The 19,792-nt window shown below is 42.5% G+C and overlaps 1 protein-coding gene across 1 annotated transcript in view; it reads right to left on the bottom strand.

Moving 5' to 3' along the window:
* The window catches only part of LOC126516467 (lysyl oxidase homolog 3-like), a 154,182-nt gene that overhangs the window by 4,793 nt on the left and 129,597 nt on the right, over window positions 1-19,792 (bottom strand). Inside the window, exons 6-7 of the mRNA XM_050166596.3 lie at window positions 16,243-16,380; window positions 7,136-7,253 (exon numbers count right to left, since the gene is read on the bottom strand). Coding sequence (XP_050022553.1) covers window positions 7,136-7,253; window positions 16,243-16,380 — 256 coding nt within the window. The remainder of the gene's footprint in view (window positions 1-7,135; window positions 7,254-16,242; window positions 16,381-19,792) is intronic.

Raw genomic sequence — 19,792 nt, 5'->3', positions numbered from 1 at the left:
AAGAACCACAGCTGGTCAAAATTCACTCGGAGTCTCCCACTACGGCGTGTCTCACTATCATATCTTGGTTTTGGCACGTAAAAGCCCAATAATTTAATGAATTTTTCACGCATGTTGTTTTACCCACTGCGTCACGTTCGCCTTCCGCAATTGTGCGGAGAGTACTTTATTGGGCGCTGATGAGAGACGCCAATATTTTTTTTTTTTTTTGGGGGGGGGGGTGCTAATCTGTTATGCAACGTCGCAGGCACTGCGCTGATCAAAGGCAATGGCTGCATAACGGTTGCAAGAGCAGTGCGACGCACTGTTGCGTCGATCCACTAGCGTTCACATAGCTCTGCATGCACTGTCTGCGACACTCGCCGGTTTGTGAAGCAAATGCACAAACAGAAAAACCAGAAAAATCGAACTCTAAATATGTAAACTTGCGGGACGTTTGCTCACTGGGACGTGTCGGGAATATCTTGCTTACCAATGAAGGAAACTACAAAAAGTGCGCATATACTGCGGCACGCTAGTTGCCGGATCTTGCTTTCTTCTCTTCCTTTTTTCTTAAAAGGTGCGGGCGAGCTTCGGAAAATAGCGTGTTCGAATCATGTCCGGGTCACCACTTGTTGGAAGCTCGGTTTAGCCAAGGCAAGTAATACACGTTTTGACAGGTTGAGAACGGAGAGTCGACAGGCTTTATTCCAAAGTAAAAGCAGGTTTGCCGAGTGGCTCTGGTGGCACCCCTGTCGGGCAGTCGCCTCACTTCCAAGACAGAGCAAGGGGCAATGACCCCCACGTGGAGGCCAGGCGAGGTAACTGGATTTCCCAGAAGCGGGGACAACGCGTTCAAGTTCAAGTGGAGCTGGAGTTCTCCCGAAGTTTTGCAGGAATACCAGAGGCTTTTCTAGATCAAGTAGCAGTTTAACATATTTAGCCGAGATTAAACAGATCTTCACGCTGAAGTCACTAAAGTTTATTGATGCCCAAACATCATAGCGCACATTGAACTGTAGAGCTGGCGATGTCTGTAGCAGCGAAACGGTACATTAATTGCCATTGGCTGTCACAGCACGTCACTAGCGCGCATCGACGGAGCAGAGTGGGCGAATCGGAACACCTGCTGAAGCGTAGGCGTGCCAGGTGTTGCGTGAGGGGAGAGGGTATCACCGCGACGCCACGTCACCAACACGCCTGGACGGAGCAGGTACAGCGACGCGACGCCGCGGGGCGACACGAGTTGTCGTCGGCGAGGCTGTCGCGGGACCCGCTTCCTCAGCCTCTCGTCTTGCAGGACATCGGTGCAAGCGGCGTTGGCACCACAGGCTGCTGCTGCTTGCTGGCTCGGGCACCACGTACCACTAGGATACATGACTCGAAGTGCAAATTCGAAAGACCGCTCAGCGGCGTTCAGTTGGACATTAATTATTTCGCATTCACAACTCATAAGAAGGGTGGAGGTGTCCTTGGATTTTTTACTCATTTAATCAATAATTTTCGTGTTCGTCTGAAGTACTTCCGTGAATCATGGAATTGAAACTTAAGCAAGCACAACATATATATATATATATATATATATATATATACAGGCGCAGCGGTAGCGTAGAGGTACAGCATCAGTCTCGCGTGCAAGAGGAACGTGGCTCGAATCCCGGTGCCGCGCAATTTTCTACCGGATTAAAATAAAATCCATGTGTTGATAAAGTTGCATAAACCGGCCTGGAGTGCGGCCTGATCCCGGTAGCCAGAACCGGTAACGCACTCCCTCAGCAGAGCAGGATTGGACACCCTCCTGCAGTACTTGGCCACAACCTACTATACGATACAACAATCAAACCCCAGTCCCCAGCATCTGCGAAGCAACTGACCACCGCGGCGGTCAGACCTGTGACGCAGTAGAGGGTGCTAAGAATCCCTGGATCCGGACAGGCCGTCATTGGAATCGAGAACCTGGCAACGTTTAACGCTAGAACGTTATCTAGTGAGGCGAGTCTAGCAGTGCTATTGGATGAATTAGAGGGCAGTAAATGGGATATAATAGGGCTCAGTGAGGTTAGGAGGACAAATGAAGCATATACAGTGCTAAAAAGCGGGCACGTGCTGTGCTACCGGGGCTTAGTGGAGAGACGAGAACTAGGAGTCAGATTCCTGATTAATAAGAATATAGCTGGTAACATACAGGAACTCTATAGCATTAACGAGAGGGTGGCAGATCTTGTTGTGAAACTTAATAAGAGGTACAAATTGAAGGTCGTACAGGTCTACGCCCCTACAACCAGTCATGATGACCAGGAAGTCGAAAGCTTCTATGAAGACGTGGAATCGGCGATGGGTAAAGTCAAACCAAGATACACTATGCTGATGGGCGACTTCAATGCCAGGGTAGGCAAGAAGCAGGCTGGAGACACGTCAGTGGGGGAATATGGCATAGGCACTAGGAATAGCAGGGGAGAGTTATTAGTAGACTTTGCAGACCAGAATAATATGCGGATAATGAATACCTTCTTCCGCAAGCGGGATAGCCGAAAGTGGACGTGGAGGAACCCGAAAGACGAGACTAGAAAAGAAATAGACTTTATACTCTGCGCTAACCCTGGCATCACACAAGATGTGGACGTGCTTGGCAAGGTGCGCTGCAGTGACCATAGGATGGTATGAAGTCGAATTAGCCTAGACTTGAGGAGGGAACGGAAGTAACTGGTACATAAGAAGCCGATGAATGAGTTAGCAGTAAGAGGGAATAGAGGAATTCCGGATCAAGCTACAGAACAGGTATTCGGCTTTAACTCAGGAAGAGGACCTTATACACTCCAAGAAGAAAAGGAGTAAATGGGGTATTCAGGTCTATAATAATCTCCCCGAGTATTCTAAGGGTGATTAAAACTGAGGCACTACGCGATGTAAACGTGCAGCGAGCTCAAACGGGGCACCTAAGACGACAGAGAAGGACAATTTCTCTCTCGCTTAGTGTGTGCCGTTTGAGCTACACATCGCTTCAGTTAAGTTCGTAATACCCTTGGAACGGAAGGAACTTAGATACTATTGAAGAGCAAAATCTGGCAGTCTATCAATGACCCGCGCGTTTAATGTGTATCACTCACTTATGGTGTACGCACGAAGGGCATGGTTCTTCACATTCCAGCTTTTAAATTTCACGAAATTTTCTCACGAAGAGGCAAAGTGCTGCTTTTCATGTAATTCAATAGACAGTGCACGAAGTTCGAACTATTCACGATTTATAGACAATACCGTTCTTGCCGCATCACTGCACGACACGGTCGAAAACAACGGAGCGCATGGGGAGCAACTGTTGCCGTTCGTCCTCCCGTTGCTCTCTTTCCGACCAGGGAATAAACACTTACTCTCCGAAATTTGCACACGGCACGCACATTTATGCAGTTACTCCCTTGAAGGACGAAATCGCCCTTTTCAGGATTAACTGCCCCGTTACTCCCGTTTTACCCGGGATCTGTCTTACAGTCTAGTGTTGAAGATATGAAGGACAATCTTATGGGCATCATTATTGAGTATGCAATAGAAGTCGGTGGTAACTCCGTTAGACAGGATGCCAGTAAGCTATCACAGGAGACGAAAGATCTGATCAAGAAACGCCAATATATGAAAGCCTCTAACCTTACAGCTAGAATAGAACTGGCAGTACTTTCGAAGTTAATCAACAAGCGTAAGACAGCTGACACACGGAAGTGTAATATGGATAGAATTGAACATGTTCTGAGGAACGGAGGAAGCCTAAAAGCGGTGAAGAAGAAACTAGGGATTGGCAAGAATCAGATGTATGCGTTAAGAGACAAAGCCGGCAATATCATTACTAATATGGACGAGATAGTTCAAGTGGCTGAGGAGTTCTATAGAGATTTATACAGTACCAGTGGCACCCACGACGATAATGGAAGAGAGAATTGTCTAGAGGAATTCGAAATCCCACAGGTAACGCCAGAAGAAGTAAAGAAAGCCTTGGGAGCTATGCAAAGGGGGAAGGCAGCTGGGGAGGATCAGGTAACAGCAGATTTGTTGAAGGATGGTGGGCAGATTGTTCTAGAGAAACTGGCCACCCTGTATACGCAGTGCCTCATTACTTCGAGCGTACCGGAATCTTGGAAGAACGCTAACATAATCCTCATCCATAAGAAAGGGGACGCCAAAGACTTGAAAAATGATAGACCGATCAGCTCACTGCCCGTTGCCTACGAAATATTTACTAACGTAATCGCAAATAGAATCAGGGACACCTTTGACGTCTGTCAACCAAAGGACCAGGCAGGATTCCGTAAAGGCTACTCAACAATAGACCATATTCACGGTATCAACCAGGTTATAGAGAAATGAATGGAATATAACCAACCCTTATATATAGCTTTCGTTGATTACGAGAAAGCGTTTGATTCAGTCGAAATCTCAGGAGTGATGGAGGCATTACGGAATCGGGGTGTAGATGAGCCGTATGTAAAAATACTGAACCATATCTATAGCGGCTCCACATCCACCCTAGTCCTCCATAGAGAAAGCAACAAAATCCCAATAAAGAAAGGCGTCAGGCAGTGAGATACGATCTCTCCAACGCTATTCTCAACGTGTTTACAGGAGGTATTCAGAGACCTGGATAGGGAAGAATTGGGAATAAGAGGTAATGGAGAATACCTTAGTAATTTGCGACTCGCTGATGATATTGCCTTGCTTAGTACCTCAGGGGACCAATTTCAATGCATGCTCACTGACCTGGAGAGGCAAAGCAGAAGGGTGGGTCTAAATATTAATCTGCAGAAAACTAAAGTAATGTTTAACAGTCTCGGAAGAGATTCACAGTTTACGACAGGTAGCGAGGCACTGGAAGTGGTAAGGGAATACATCTACTCAGGGCAGGTAGTGACCGCGGATCCGGATCATGAGACTGAAATAATAAGAAGAATAAGAATGGGCTGGGGTGCGTTTGACAGGCATTCTAAATCATGAACAGCAGGTTGCCATTATCCCTCAAGAGAAAAATGTATAACAGCTGTGTCTTACCAGTACTCACGTATGGGGCAGAAAGCTGGAGGCTTACGAAAAGGGTTCTACTTAAATTGAGGACGACGCAAAGAGCTATGGAAAGAAGAATGATAGGTGTAACGTTAAGGGATAATAAAAGAGCAGATTGGGTGAGGGAACAAACGCGAGTTCATGACAACTTATTTGAAATCAAGAAAAAGAAATGAGCATGGGCAGGACATGTAATGAGGAGGGAAGATAACCTATGGTCATTAAGGGTTACGGACTGGATTCCAAGGGAAGGGAAGCGTAGCAGGGGGGGGCAGAAAGTTAGGTGGGCGGATGAGATTAAGAAGTTTGCAGGGACGACATGGCCACAATTATTACATGACCGGGGTTGTTGAAGAAGTATGGGGGAGGCCTTTGCCCTGCAGTGGGCGTTTATGAAGCGACCACTCTGTGTGGCAGGCGTTATAATTTTTGAAACTTGTTTCTTTTTCTAACAAAATTGAACCATAAGATAACGCGCGTATCGTCAGAATAGTTACGCGTATACGTGGAAGAATAAATACCTCCCGTGTACGAACTAATTTTTGTGTACTGAGACACCCACCAGGGCACATGTGTGGAGGCTCAGCCCCGCTTTGCGTATGTTGGCAGTGAAACTTTTAACAGTGTCTTCCACTCTGATAATGCACTGTTCTTAGTCCATTAAGCCAGCCGCAGCCTCAATAGACACAGAAGCAGAAGAATAAGGCAGTGTTCGCTTGTAGACTTTTCTTGTGCAAGAACAAGCGCAATACTGCCGCATTTTACTATAGGTCAGAAGCAGAATAGGCCACAAAAATGTAATGGCAACACGAAAGGTTTAATGCAGGTGCCGATGCTCTCGTCGTATTCCGGAAACAGCTAGCTATTATGGTACTAGTACTTTGGCTGGGCAGGTTATCAAGGAATCGTTTTCGTGCTGTTTCGTTTACCGCTTACAGGCTAAAGTTGCACAATCTGGTAGTAACGTCATGGCACTGATGTCACTCCAGCCATCGCCGCTGCGAGAGACAGATTGAGAAAGGGAAAGTTGGTCGTCTGATTGCGATTATCTCACCCAATGACCTCATCGCCGAACGAATGCTGCGACGACGTTTAAGAAAGGCGATCTTCTAATTTCACCTCCATTCACGACCACCTTTATAGTGTCCTTTTGATGGGATCTGATACACCCTCTAGGCGTTTCAACAAAATCCTTCAGCGCCACTCTTGGGCAAGCTCGCTGCATCCGTGACCACTTTGGTTCTTGACTGCTTTCGGCGCTGCAGGCCATGGTTCCTTTCGTTATTCCTGCGCATTGCTTGGCGTCGGTGGCTAACCCTCCATCGAGACGTTGTAGCGGTGAAAACGGGCTTGGTACTGACGACAAGTACTGAAGACAAATTAGAAGCCAAACACTGGTCACCGGGGCTAGTGTTTTAATCCTGAAAACGTGTAACACTTCTGCTCACAGAAGAGAGTCGGCAAACTTGAACCGTTTGTGTATTGCCATAGAACAAATTACATACTGGGGCTTTGCGTGCCAAAAGCACGATCTCATCATGACGCGCGCGCCATAGTGGGGAAACTCCGAATTATTAATGACCACCTAGGGTTCTTTAACGTGCACCTTAATCTAAGCACAAGAGCGTTGTTTGGATTTCGCCACCCACAGGGATGCGGCTGCCGTATAGCCGGGATCGAGCCCGCGACCTTAGCAGCGAGATGCGATAGCCACTAAGCTACATCGGTGGTTGTGTATGGCCACGAGCATTGATTGTGCGGCAGAGTAAATACGGAACGGTATGCAATAATCCTGCAGCTAACCAACATATCTACTCTGGAGGAGCGGCCACTTGGGTTGCCCAAACATAAGAACTTTGAGTATGCTCGTGCGTAAATGAAAAAAAAAGAAATAATGTAGACAAATAGGGGCCCAGGCCAATGTCAAAAGGGAATAAAGGTGAAGCGCCAGAACAAGCATCTATACACACTTCTTCCTGTTTATGTTTTTTTATAGTGCTCGCCAGTCTATGTCACGACGTCAACGGTGCGTGCCACGCGCTCAGCATGCGCCCGCGTCAGTGAGACTGCCCAAAGACGACGGGGCACTGAATGTAGGTGAAGCGCAGCTCACATGTGACAGGAGTGCCAGACCCAGGCGTGTTTCGGCAGGAACGGCATGAACTCGGCGTTGCCCACGTTCGCCACGCGCGCCGTGAAGCGGAGCAGGCGCCGAGTCTCGTACAGCCAACCTGCATCGGGACGGTGGTTTGGAGACACGACCATGTGAGATAAGAACGCTCGGATGAAGCATTGCTACTTGCTCTATTTATTTATTTTATTTATTTATTTATTTATTTATTTATTTATTTATTTATTTATTTATTTATTTATTTATCTATTTATTTATTTATTTATTTATTGAGTACCTGCTTCGCCATTCAGGCATTACTGCAGTGAGGGTACAACTCACATAAACAAATACTCAAAATTAAATTCATAAAGCATGGAACAAATCATCATTTCAACAAATACAGACAGTGTCAGGTGGTAGAGTATTCCAATCTCTTATAGTACGAACAAAGGAAGAGTAGCGGAATGCGTCACTTTTAAAAGTAATCTCACGTATATTTAATTTCTGATCTCGCCTTTTAGAAACATATGTGGGCGGCTGAAAATACAATTCTCTAGCTATTCCCGTTTTAGAGTAGTAAAGAGTTATGAAGAAATTTTAATCTGACATTTCGACGACGGTGTTCAAGAAGATGCCAGCTTAACGCTTTTTTGCTTTCCGTCATGCTAAGCATTCTGTCATAATTGCCAAGGGCAAACTGAACTGCTCTGTTCTGCACTTTTTCTAGCAAACGCATGCCTACTCCAGTGTACTGCGGACATCTGAAAAATACAGTTGCTCCCTAAGTTTCTGTAGCAAACTACTAAAGTTACGTTTCAAGAAACCCAATGCTCCGACAGCCTTGTTTCTAACATGAGAACCATGTCTGTTCCACCTTAGATCAGCAGAAAAAAATACACCTAAATATTTATATTCTGTCACTTGTTCAAGAGTAGCATAATTTATAGCGTAATGATTGCTGTCGTATGAGCGCTTCCTGGTAAAGGTGATGTGAACACTCTTTTTCACATTCAGCGCCATTTTTCATTTTTCACACCATGTGGCAATCAAATCCAAATCATGTTGTAGTGCTTCTTGGTCAGGTTCGTTGTTGATGACCCTATATACTGTACAGTCATCTGCAAACATTCTAAAGGATAATTTAATGCCCAAAGTGATGTCATTAATGAACAACAAAAGTAAAAGTGGACCTAAAACTGATCCCTGGGGTACACCAGAAGCCACAGGAACATATTCAGAGGAACATCCGCTGGGAGCCACAGACATCTGTCTTGAGCGAAGATACTTAGCAATCCATGCGATAACTTTGTCATCCAATTTGTAACGTCGAAGTTTAGCGATCAGTAGACTATGCGTAACGACGTCAAAAGCTTTTTGAAATCCAGGAATATACAGTCAACAATTTGTTTCTTGTCGACTGCTGAGACTAGCCCATGAGTGAATGCAACCAATTGTGCCGTACATGAAAAACCCTGCCCAAACCCAAGCTGACTAGGATGAAGAAGGTTATTGCTATCAAGATGAGACATGATGCAGATGTAAATCACATGTTCTATAATCTTACATGCAATGCTACAGTTAAGGATACCGGTCTGTAATTCTCAACTCTGTCTCTCTGTCCACTCTTATGGATTGGCACCATTCACGCTAGTTTCCAATCACCATGGAACAACGCTGTTATTTAAGGAATTTTGAAGTAAGCGACACAAGTAAAAACATAAAACGCCCGAGCAATCTATAAAGACTGATCAGGGATATCATCCGGATCACACGCTTTTGTTGGTTTCAAACACTGTAATAATCGCTCGATGCCCGTCACACTGAACACAACCTCAGACATTTCGTCGGCTTCGACAAGAAAATCAACACTAGTAACCCCACTAATGTTTGAATGAGTAGACTGAAATGCTGATTAAAAGTATTTAACAAAAATTTCGACATTTTCTTAAGTTTTCATTAACAATTCTGTCGGACCAATGCAAGGGCGGAACAGAAGTGTCATGCTTACCGGTTCTCTTAACATATTTCCAAAATCCCTTAGGATCGTTCACTAATCTCTGCCCCAAGTTCGCAAAGTATGTGCGTTTAGCAGATCCAGCGAGCTCTCTAAAGCTACGTTTTAACTCATCTAACTGTATGTGACGACTGTCAGTTTTCTTAGTTTTAATCTGCCGATAGATTCTTCTAATTCTTCGTAATAAGGAACGGAGTCGACAGTGAAACGTTCGTTTATCTTTTTCGCGTTTGCAAGACAGAGTTCAAAGGGGAACAAAGTCATCTCGCAGTTCGAAAAGGTTGCTTGTAAGTACCCCCCCATAACTCTTCCACGTTTAATTTATCGGCCAATGTGTCAAAAGTGGGAAAATCAGATTCAAGCGCTAATTTTAGTGCAGAGTAGTTAGCCCTATTATATCGATACACAGTCCTAGGAGGTTTTTTTATACACACACATTTCAAAAGATGGTGTCGCCTACAATAACATTATTGAGAAAACATTATTGAGCGAGAAAGCACATGATGAGGAGACAGAGTGACAGTAATGCCATGTGCTAGGTTAGTCTTGATAACCACTTTTGAAGCTGTGTTATGCAAATGAGAGTGGTGTCTGATAGGTGATAACCGGCGCTGTAAAAAAAAATGTTTACACCCTCAGGACGTATCTTGCCCCCCCCCCCCCCCCCCTAACGACAATAGTCATCTGTCTTGCTTGTGTCCGCTGGCTACTTTCCAGTCAAGAATGCTACGTCCCGCTGAAAATGCGAATGCTGTTCGTGATCAGGAAGTTTCGGGCGCGCGGTGGCCAAAAAAGCAAACGTGAGAAAGGTAGATGACGTTAATTATTTGGGGACAAGATACGGCCCCAAAAGGTGTAAACTGCATCTACAGTACGGCTTCATTATAGCCACTGGTGCCCCCTTATGCTTGCAGTAACGATTAGTGGCGTTGTTCATCATCAGTATCATCATCGCGGTAATTATTGCCACTCTATTTGTGTCCACTGCAGGACGAAGACTTCTCCCAACGATCTCGTGCACGTACTCCGGTCTTCGGCCAGGAAACCCCATTTCATGCCAGAAACGCTTCTAATTTCATCAGTCCATGCAGATTCTGCTGTCCTCAACTGCTCTTACCTTTTTTTGGCACCCATTCTGTAACTCTGTAGACCACTGGCCCTATTCATATTATGGCCTACCCAGCTCCATTTCTTCCTCCTAATTTCAGCTAGAATATCGGGTGGCCTCAATGGCTCTCTAATCCATACCGCTGTCTTCTTGTATCTTGACGTTACGCCTAAAATTTTTCGTTGTGCAACTTGTTGCGCGGTCTTTAACTTCTTCTCAAGCTTCTTTGCTAACCTCCAAGTTTCTGCCTCATATGCAAGAACCGGTAGAATGCAACGGTTGTTACTGAGAATTCGTGATTGGCAGTCAGCCTCTAGAATCTGTGCAAGACTACATTTATCTTGGCCACTTACTCGCAGGGGTCCCTAATCATGAGAAGGAAATTTACAAAAGAATAAAATGGATCGGCGAACATACAACAGGCATTACCAAAAAATGGCCGACAGTTTGCTGCTATCCTAGAAAAGAAAAAATGTGCAGTTATTGTGGCTGCTTTACACGACCGCTTTAGCGCTGAACCGAGAGTGCTCTGAAACGACCAGTCCAATATGCTATAAGCACGCTCGTAACAAATCAACTTGTGAGGTAAGGTTACTTTAACGGCTGCACATTCTTTTTCGAACACAATAGCCACAAACATTAATTTTCGTCAGCTGGCCACAGTAAACAGGAGAGCTGGCCCAGAGAAAAAGAGCTTGGGGACGATGACAACCCAGCAGTGAGTAGGAGGAATAGAACTTAATGAAGAGAAAGGAGGAAAGGTCGACCTGGAGAGCGTGTCTCTAGCCTGCTACTTCTTACTGGCGTAAGGGGAAGTGGGAGATACAGGAAAATCTGGGTGGAAGGTGATTATGATTAGCCTGCAATTTGATAAAGCAACGACACATAGATAATGGTTGAATTTCGTGCAGCGCAATTTAACGCTTACGACGAGCTCTTCCAGTACTGCTTCGCGCTCCAGACATGATCGAGTGTCGCAAGAGTTCAATAGCCTTTTTTTTTAAGTCATAGTTTTCTTTGGCTATTCAGCCCACTTTGCGATTATATGAAACTGGCGCTTTATGGCCAACTTCGGTATAACCAACGTGCCACGGACGCATGCTTTGAAAGGCGGCATAAAACACCTTTTCGGATTTACCTCGTGCAAGCCTGTACTTACAGATGTTTGGTGCGTTAGATGCGTCGCGTAGCTACAATCATTTATAAAGGAGGCCAGTCACCAGTGGTAGACATCGAAGACGAGGTCTTCCGGGGCTCATTAGCGTACCATGGGGTTTGTTCTTATATATGTTTCCATGTTTGTTATTTAGGAGGGAAGAGAGGCTAACCCCGATGATCTTGTCTTTATTTCTTTGATGTCAACCGCTACCAAGTCCCATTAACTTAACATGCGCCATCTGACCCTGCTTTTAGACTGCACAATATCCGCGATCGGCCCAAATTTTTACTTGAGTAAAGACACACTTACGGTTCCGGTTTTACATGAAGGCAGTCTTAACCAGCGCACCTGGGTTTCATATCACCCTTTTTGGCTAATTACCCATTATTACTCCTCCGTACATAGCTCGATAACTTCCGCTGTCGTTTTGGTTTCAAGCTTAATTTTGACGCCCGTTGTATTTGTATTTGTTGTTGTATTTGTATGTGTATTTGTATTTGTTGTTGTAATTGTTGTTGTATTTGTTGTTGTATTTATTGTTGTATTTGTCTTGTATTTGTTGTTGTATTTGTATTTGTTGTTGCATTTGTTGTTGTATTTGTATTTGTATTTGTTGTTGTATTTGTATTTGTTGTTGTTGTATTTGTTGTTGTATTTGTATTTGTTGTTGTATTTGTATTTGCTGTTGTATTTGTATTTGTTGTGTCTGTATTTGTATTTGTTGTTGTTGTATTTGTACTTGCATTTGCTGTTGTTGTATTTGTATTTGTATTTGTTGTTGTTGTATTTGTATTTGTTGTTGTTGTATTTGTATATGTATTTGCTGTTGTTGAATTTGTATTTGTATTTGTATTTGATGTAATTGTATTTATTGTTGCATTTGTATTTGTATTTCTTGTTGTTGTATTTGCATTTGCTGTTGTTGTCTTTGTATTTGTATTTGTTGTTGTTGTATTTGTATTTGTTGCTGTTGTATTTGCATTTGTTGTTGTATTTGTATTTGCATTTGTTGTTGTATTTGTATTTGTATTTGTTGGTGTTGTATTTGGATTTGTAGTTGTTGTATTTGTATTTGTTGTTGCTGTATTTGTATTTGCATTTGTTGTTGTTGTATTTGTATTTGTATTTGCTGTTGTTGTATTTCTATTTGTATTTGCTGTTGTATTTGCATTTGTATTTGTTGTTGTTGTATTCATACTATTTGTTGTTGTATTTGTACTTGTATTTGTTGTTGTTGTATTTGTATTTGTTGTTGTATTTGTATTTGTTGTATTTGTATTTGTTGTTGTTGTATTTGTATTTGTTGTTGTATTTGTATTTGTACTTGTTGTTGTATTTGTATTTGTATTTGTTGTTGTCGTATTTGTATTTGTTGTTGTTGTATTTGTATTTGTATTTGTTGTTGTTGTATTTGCATTTGTTGTATTTGTATTTCTATTTGCTGTTGTATTTGTATTTGTTGTATTTGTATTTGTTGTTGTTGTATTTGTATTTGTTGTATTTGTATTTGTTGTATTTGTGTTTGTTGTTGCCGTATTTGTATTTGTTGTATTTGTATTTGTATTCGCTGTTGTTGTATTTGTATTTGTATTTGTTGTTGTTGTATTTGTATTTGTTGTTATCGTATTTGTATATGTATTTGCTGTTGTTGTATTTGTATTTGTATTTGGTGTATTTGTATTTGTTGTTGTCGTACTTGTATTTGTATTTGTTGTTGTCTTTGTATTTGTATTTGTTCTCGTTGTACTTATATTTGTAGTTGTTGTGTTTGTACTTGTATTTGTTGTTGTTGTACTTGCTGTAGTATTTGTATTTGTTGTATTTGTTGTTGTTGTACTTGTATTTGTATTTGTTGTTGCTGTATTTGTATTTGTTGTTGCTGTATTTGTATTTGCATTTGTTGTTGTTGTTGTATTTGTATTTGTATTTGCTGTTGTTGTATTTCTATTTGTATTTGCTGCTGTTGTATTTCTATTTGTATTTGCTGTTGTATTTGCATTTGTATTTGTATTTCTATTTGTTGTTGTTGTATTTGTATTTGTTGTTTTTGTATTTGTACATGTATTTGCTGTTGTTGTATTTGTATATGTATTTGCTGTTGTTGTATTTGTATTTGTATTTGGTGTATTCGTATTTGTTGTTGTTGTACTTGTATTTGTATTTGTTGTTGTTGTATTTTTATTTGTATTTGCTGTTGCTGTCATTGTATTTGTATTTGTATTTGTTCTCGTTGTATTTGTATTTGTAGTAGTTGTGTTTGTATTTGTATTTGTTGTTGTTGTACTTGCTGTAGTATTTGTATTTGTTGTATTTGTTGTTGTTGTATTTGTATTTGTATTTGTTGTTGCTGTATTTGTATTTGCATTTGTTGTTGTTGTTGTATATGTATTTGTATTCGTTGTTGTTGTATTTGTATTTGTTATTGTATTTGCATTTGTTGTTGTATTTGTATTTGTATTTGTTGCATTTGTATTTGTATTTGCTGTTGTTGTATTTGTATTTGTTGTTGTTGTATTTGGATTTGTTGTTGCATTTGTATTTGCTTTTGTTGTATTTGTATTTGCTGTTGTATTTGTATGTACTGTTGTTGTATTTGTATTTGCTGTTGTTGTATTTGTATTTGCTGTTATTGTATTTGTATTTGTTGTTGTATTTGTATTTGTATTTGCTGTTGTTGTATTTCTGGTTGTTGTTGTTGTTTTTCACATATTCTACCTGAGGATGATGGTAGAAGTTAAGGGATGCGTTCGTCGGCGAAATTCACTACACTTTATCATCGTAGCGGCGCGCTGCAGTGTGGAGATTTTCCACTGAGTCAAGCACGTGGTGTCCTGTGATTGAAAAGCCATTTTAATACTGAATAAAATTTCTGCTTTCTCTGCGATATACACAATCGCGCCTGAATGATGCGTTCGTCATTGCAATCAGAAGTGCGTCTTTTATGTTAAGATGCCAGCAGTCATTTAGATATCAACCCGAGGATGGTTCTGCAGGTAATTATTTTGTATACGTGCGGAGTAAGCTCTTAGCGGATTCTATTGCTCGTAAATGCGGTAGTATCTAGTTTAGTCTGCTTCGCCCATCGAACCGCCTAACTTGAACGATGACATGACGCGCAGTACTAAGAAACTTTCAGTCGTAACGACTTCTGCCCGGGAAGTGTCCTCAGCTTTTCTGGAACACTTGCGCAAACGTGAAAATGGCTCGGCCACCTGACGTAGCCCTCTATAGTTAGCAAATTTAACGCATGGAACAGAGCGTGTCCAAGAGCCTTCCGCTCTGTGTTCTTAGATCGCAGCTGTTTGCGGGATGGTCAGATTATGTGCCCTTGAAATGCAAAGTGACGGCTGTCATATGTGTCAGGGCCGAGTCCGGCATTGTCACCTGCTTTCCCTCCCCCTAAGTGTGTAAACTGCCACTTCTAAATAAATTTCTGTTTCAATAAAACCTTGCCCGATGCAAAGTGGTGAATTTGAACGGCAATACTGCGTACATAAGAGTACGGGATGTTTTTTGTTTTTTTAGTTCGTTGAGAGCTTTTAAAAATCGCCTCTGGCAGGCAGCCTAATTGTAGTCCTTTAGCTCGATTACTCGAAGCGGCAGACATTACTCGCCCTAGAAATCCTAATGTATTATCGACGTCTTAACACACATTCACTAATTAACATCTTAGTTAATTGTTTTACGGTCCACATTGAAGTGTGCGAATGGATAGCCGGGTAGTTTTCAAGGCATAGCCACTTGAAACGACTTCTAAGGATGGCAGCATTATATGCACCGTGAAACTTGATATAAATGTCCAGGATTGTTTCCTCTACATATTTTTTTTTCAACCACCGTTTTATGCATTGTAGCACAAAAGTAACTGGAACGCCTGTGTATCACATTGGGAATTAATATCTTGAAACTCATGTCGTTCAAAAAATTTGTTCCCACTGCATACCTATTGTGATCTCACCGGCTACAATTCGCGAATTTTAATATCTGTCGTCATGTAAATAAATAAACAGATAATCAGTGAATGTTTGTGTTAGTCGATTAGGTAGCTCGATTCCTTGTACAAGTAATGTCCGCCTTGTTGTGTAATACGGCTGAATGAGTAGACTGAAGTCATCTGTCAAAGCTGATTTTCTTATGGATATTCTGCACGGTCTAAGAAAAAACAACCGGTAGATACGCTTAAGGCAATTCAAATGAAGACGTCAGATCACGGGATGAACTGCAGCGTTACCTCATTCCCGCGCCTGAATGTCGCGACAAGATATCGTCTAAGGTAGCATGAACGTGTCTGCACAACACGCTGGCTTCCTTATTATTTAGCTCGGCGTTCTTTAGCGACCTGTTTTCTAGGATTCACAGTATTCCCGTCAGTTTCAGTGGCTTCTCCTCAATTGTGCTTTCATACTACGTGCAACTAAGCTTTTTCTTCAGAGCTGTATGCAACTCTATTCATATTTAAGTGCAGCGTTGCTGTAGAAAAAGGTTGAGACATTTAAAGGCACTGCTTTTGGCGCGCACGAGGTAAACACCCTTTTTTTTAATTACGCGTTTCAATTTCCTTCTGGGGGCGTCGCTCAAACACTTTGCTTATCTTATTAAGGAGGATACTCCACAACAACCAGTGTTAAATGAACAAGTCAATTAGTAGCTTTGCGAAAGAGATGCGATGCGTTTCTTTTTCTTTTTTCGAAATGGGACAACCAAATGCGTTTCTATTCTACTACGGTTGTGCCAAGTCACAGCGGGACCAGGTGACTGCGAAAGGTATCATCATGTTCAACTAAACTCCTCGACCCACCGAGTGCCGTCGACAGCTGGTGCCTCACCGGGGTCTGCCTTGAGCGCATAGGCGGAAGTGGAGACGCAGTGCTCCTCCATCGCGCACTGCAGGTACAGCAGCTGCCGGTCCTCGAGGTACGCCGACCGCTCCACCTCGTGTTCGTCAATCACCAGGTCCGCTTGGTCTGCACCAACAAAGTGTTTCCCGTTCACGTACGAACCCGCTCGAAACACTCGAGCGAGTAGACACAGTGAAATACTTAGCGCGCACAATTGACAAGGACACAGTGAAGGGGGACACACGAGCGCTTACTCACACCTGTTTTATTTTCGGAAAGATACAGACCATATATACCCCAGCTATCAGCGCCGAGCATGCATAACAAGAGTCGTCACTATAAACAGAAACAGAATAAAAACAGATTAAGAAGGTTCAACCAGTATTTAAAAAAGCAAATTCTTTGTCAGAGATTGTAACCGATGGTTGGCTTATGCATTTATCAGCACACGTTTTGATATGAAACGCTTCCGTAATTTCATGTGTTAGGTTGTTTTTATCTGAAAACAAGATGTCAGTCTCAGAAAATACCGGATCACAATGACGTAGATTACAGTGGTTCAACAAGTGCGAATAGTTTTCTTTACCGAGAGCACGTTCATGTTCTTTTAGACGGGTGTTTATGCACCGACCGGTTTGTCCTATGTACATGTTGCCACAGGTTAACGGAAGCCGGTACACAACACCTATTCTGCATTTGGTGAATTTCCAAGACCGCAGCTGCATTTTTTTACCCTATTGTCAAACTTATTTGAAGTAGCTTGGTACACTTTTTGCACCTTGTTAGGAGCACTGAAAACCACTTCAAGGTCATACCGGCTGGCAACATTCTTTAGCCCATGAGAAAAATAATGGACGTCAGGTGCAACCGCAAGGCGCTTTCTGTTCGTGCTAAGCCTGTTCCTTGAATCTGTGGGTTGTACACCCTTTACTATTTGTATTACCTTTCCGGCCGCTCTGACTATAATGTGTTCCGGGAACCCCACTGAAGCTAGTCTTGTTACCTGACTGGCGGATTTCTTTTATCCGGTGGCAACAAGATTTTACTAAAGCAGCCCGAAGGCAAGATACCGCAATTCCGCTCTTTACAATCTTCGAATGTCCTTATTTGTACTGTAATATGGGCTTTCTTGATCTAGAGCTGTACATCCAGCATGTGTGGTCGGGTAGCAATCGCAGAAACAAATCTAGAAACTGTAGTTCGTTTTCTTTGGAAATCTCATGGGTAAACTTAAGGCCTAGGTCACATTCACGAAACGCTTTTAGTACATTAACTACATTACAGCCATGTTCATTCCCATCAAAAATAACCAAAGCATCCTCAACAAATCGGAAAAAATTTGCCAAGCTTCCTAAAGCACTGTGAATACTTTGGTCTACAGGAGCTAGAAAAATATCGCGTCTATTCGCACTTGTTGAACCACTGTAATCTATGTCATTGTGATCCGGTATTTTTTGACACTGACATTTTGTTTTCAGATAAAAACAAACTAACACGTGAAATGACGGAAGCGTTTCATATCAAAAAGTGTGCTGGTAAATGCATAAGCCAACCATCGGTTGCAATCTCTGACAAATAATTTGCTTTTTTAAATATTCCTTGAACCTTTTTAATGTGTTTATCTGTTTATACGGACGACTCTTGTTGGACATGCTAAGCGCTGATAGCTGGCGTATATATGTTCTGTATCTCTCCGAAAATAAACAGTTGTGAGTAAGCGCTCGTGTGTCCCCCTTCACTGTGTCCTTGTCAGTTGTGCGCGCTAAATATTTCACTGTGAATTCGTACCAACTCGCCCAACTGTCAGTTCTGCTGCAGTTCAATTCGAGCGAGTAGGTTCACCGCTTGGGTCTGAAGTTCGCGCCGTAAAGCAGCTACACCCTATACCGGTAGTTCGAAACGCAACCACCGGTTACTCGAAAGCTCGCCACTGGATTCGTTGTGCTCCGCCTTTTCTTTACCCGTCGTGAGGCCAACTCCTCCATCTTTACCTTCACTCCCCCACTCCCCTCCCACGCGATGTGAAGAAAGACAGTGGTCGCCCCCTTCACCGCCACTGACAATCCAGCTGAAGCTTCTGTGGCAATGTGCATGTTGCGAGCCGGAAACGCTAACCACTAAGCCGTTGCGCGAACTAAGCGCTCGGCTAATTGTGTGGTGTTTTGTGCGCCATGCCACGTCTGAAAGTGGTAACGCCTGTGCATGCATTTCGCAGGTAACAGAAGGTGATACGGTATCAGAAATCACAAAGACGTTCCCGCTAGAGAAGATAGGGACATTACCTGATGAGCATGCAAGGATAAAAGACAGCGGTGTCTGCTGGGAGGAGCCTCCTGCTGTCGCAGTAATTGAGTTCCGGGCAGGAGCAAATGCGCAAGCCTGATCTTTCATTTTTTTCTTCATTGAGAAATTAGCTGATATTAGCCACTCCTATTTTTTGAAGGCTTAGTCAGCGCCACTTGTGTTTGCGTGAGCGTACTACTTGCTGTTTCCTCCAACATTTATATTTATGCGCACGCGATGTCATCCTGTGTGGCTTGCGCCGCACAGGTACCGCACTTTCCACGAGTGATGAAACAGACATTGTGTGGTCGTATGTCCTTCTGTCAATTGCTTCGAAATTACTATACATATACACGCGGAAACACGCGGGAACACACACGAAGGCGGGACATGGCAATTCAATACGATGAGCGAAACGAGAACTATATATATATATATATATATATATATGGGTTATATATATATATATATATATATATATATATATATATATATATATATATATATATATATATATATATATATATATATATATATGACGCCGTGCTACGCAAGATTCAAGCCGGTTATGAATCCTGTTTGACCTGATTACAACACGTCCATGCTGCTGCCAGCTAGAAAGCTGATTGATGGACTTCATTTAAGCCTTCGTTTGCCAAATCGTTTCTTTTTTCCCATGAAGTTGCGTGGTATGAGCGTACTCCGTATGTTTCGCAGAAACAATGACGAGACTTTGTAGATATGGCAGTGAGTGTTAGTCATCGGCGTCCCACCACGTCTTGAGTGTGTCAGTGACCATGCCAGTATCATTTATCAGGTTTTTCCTTGTCCTTTTTTTCCTCATCGATAGAGGATGATGCGTCTTTGTATGTATTTTCTGACTTTTGGTTATTCTTCGAATTGTGGAAGAGTAATGTATAATGCTATGTACACGATATCTTATGCATACATAAAATCTCAAACTCAATAAAAGATAGTAGGCGACCCCAATCTTTGACTTAGGTGTCGCTTAGTGGCACTTTTCACCTCAGCGTTGTTGTTCTTTGGGTTAACTTTAGGCGAACGCAATGTACGAGACGAACTCGGAGGCAATTGTTTTCCATTAATTAGCTGCTTAAATATCATGTCACGTTCTAGTGTGTGACGTCATCAGTCAAATAATTACTTCCGCTTTCTACTTTCGGGGTTTGCAGGAATTTAGCCAAAGTCGTGCTCACGTGGCGGGTCGCTAAATTCTACGATTCTGTACTATGCT

This window comes from Dermacentor andersoni, chromosome 1, assembly GCF_023375885.2.
Source record: "Dermacentor andersoni chromosome 1, qqDerAnde1_hic_scaffold, whole genome shotgun sequence".
Classification (NCBI taxonomy): domain Eukaryota; kingdom Metazoa; phylum Arthropoda; class Arachnida; order Ixodida; family Ixodidae; genus Dermacentor; species Dermacentor andersoni.
Note: the sequence above shows the minus strand (reverse complement) of the source record. Positions and strands in the feature narration are given on the sequence as shown.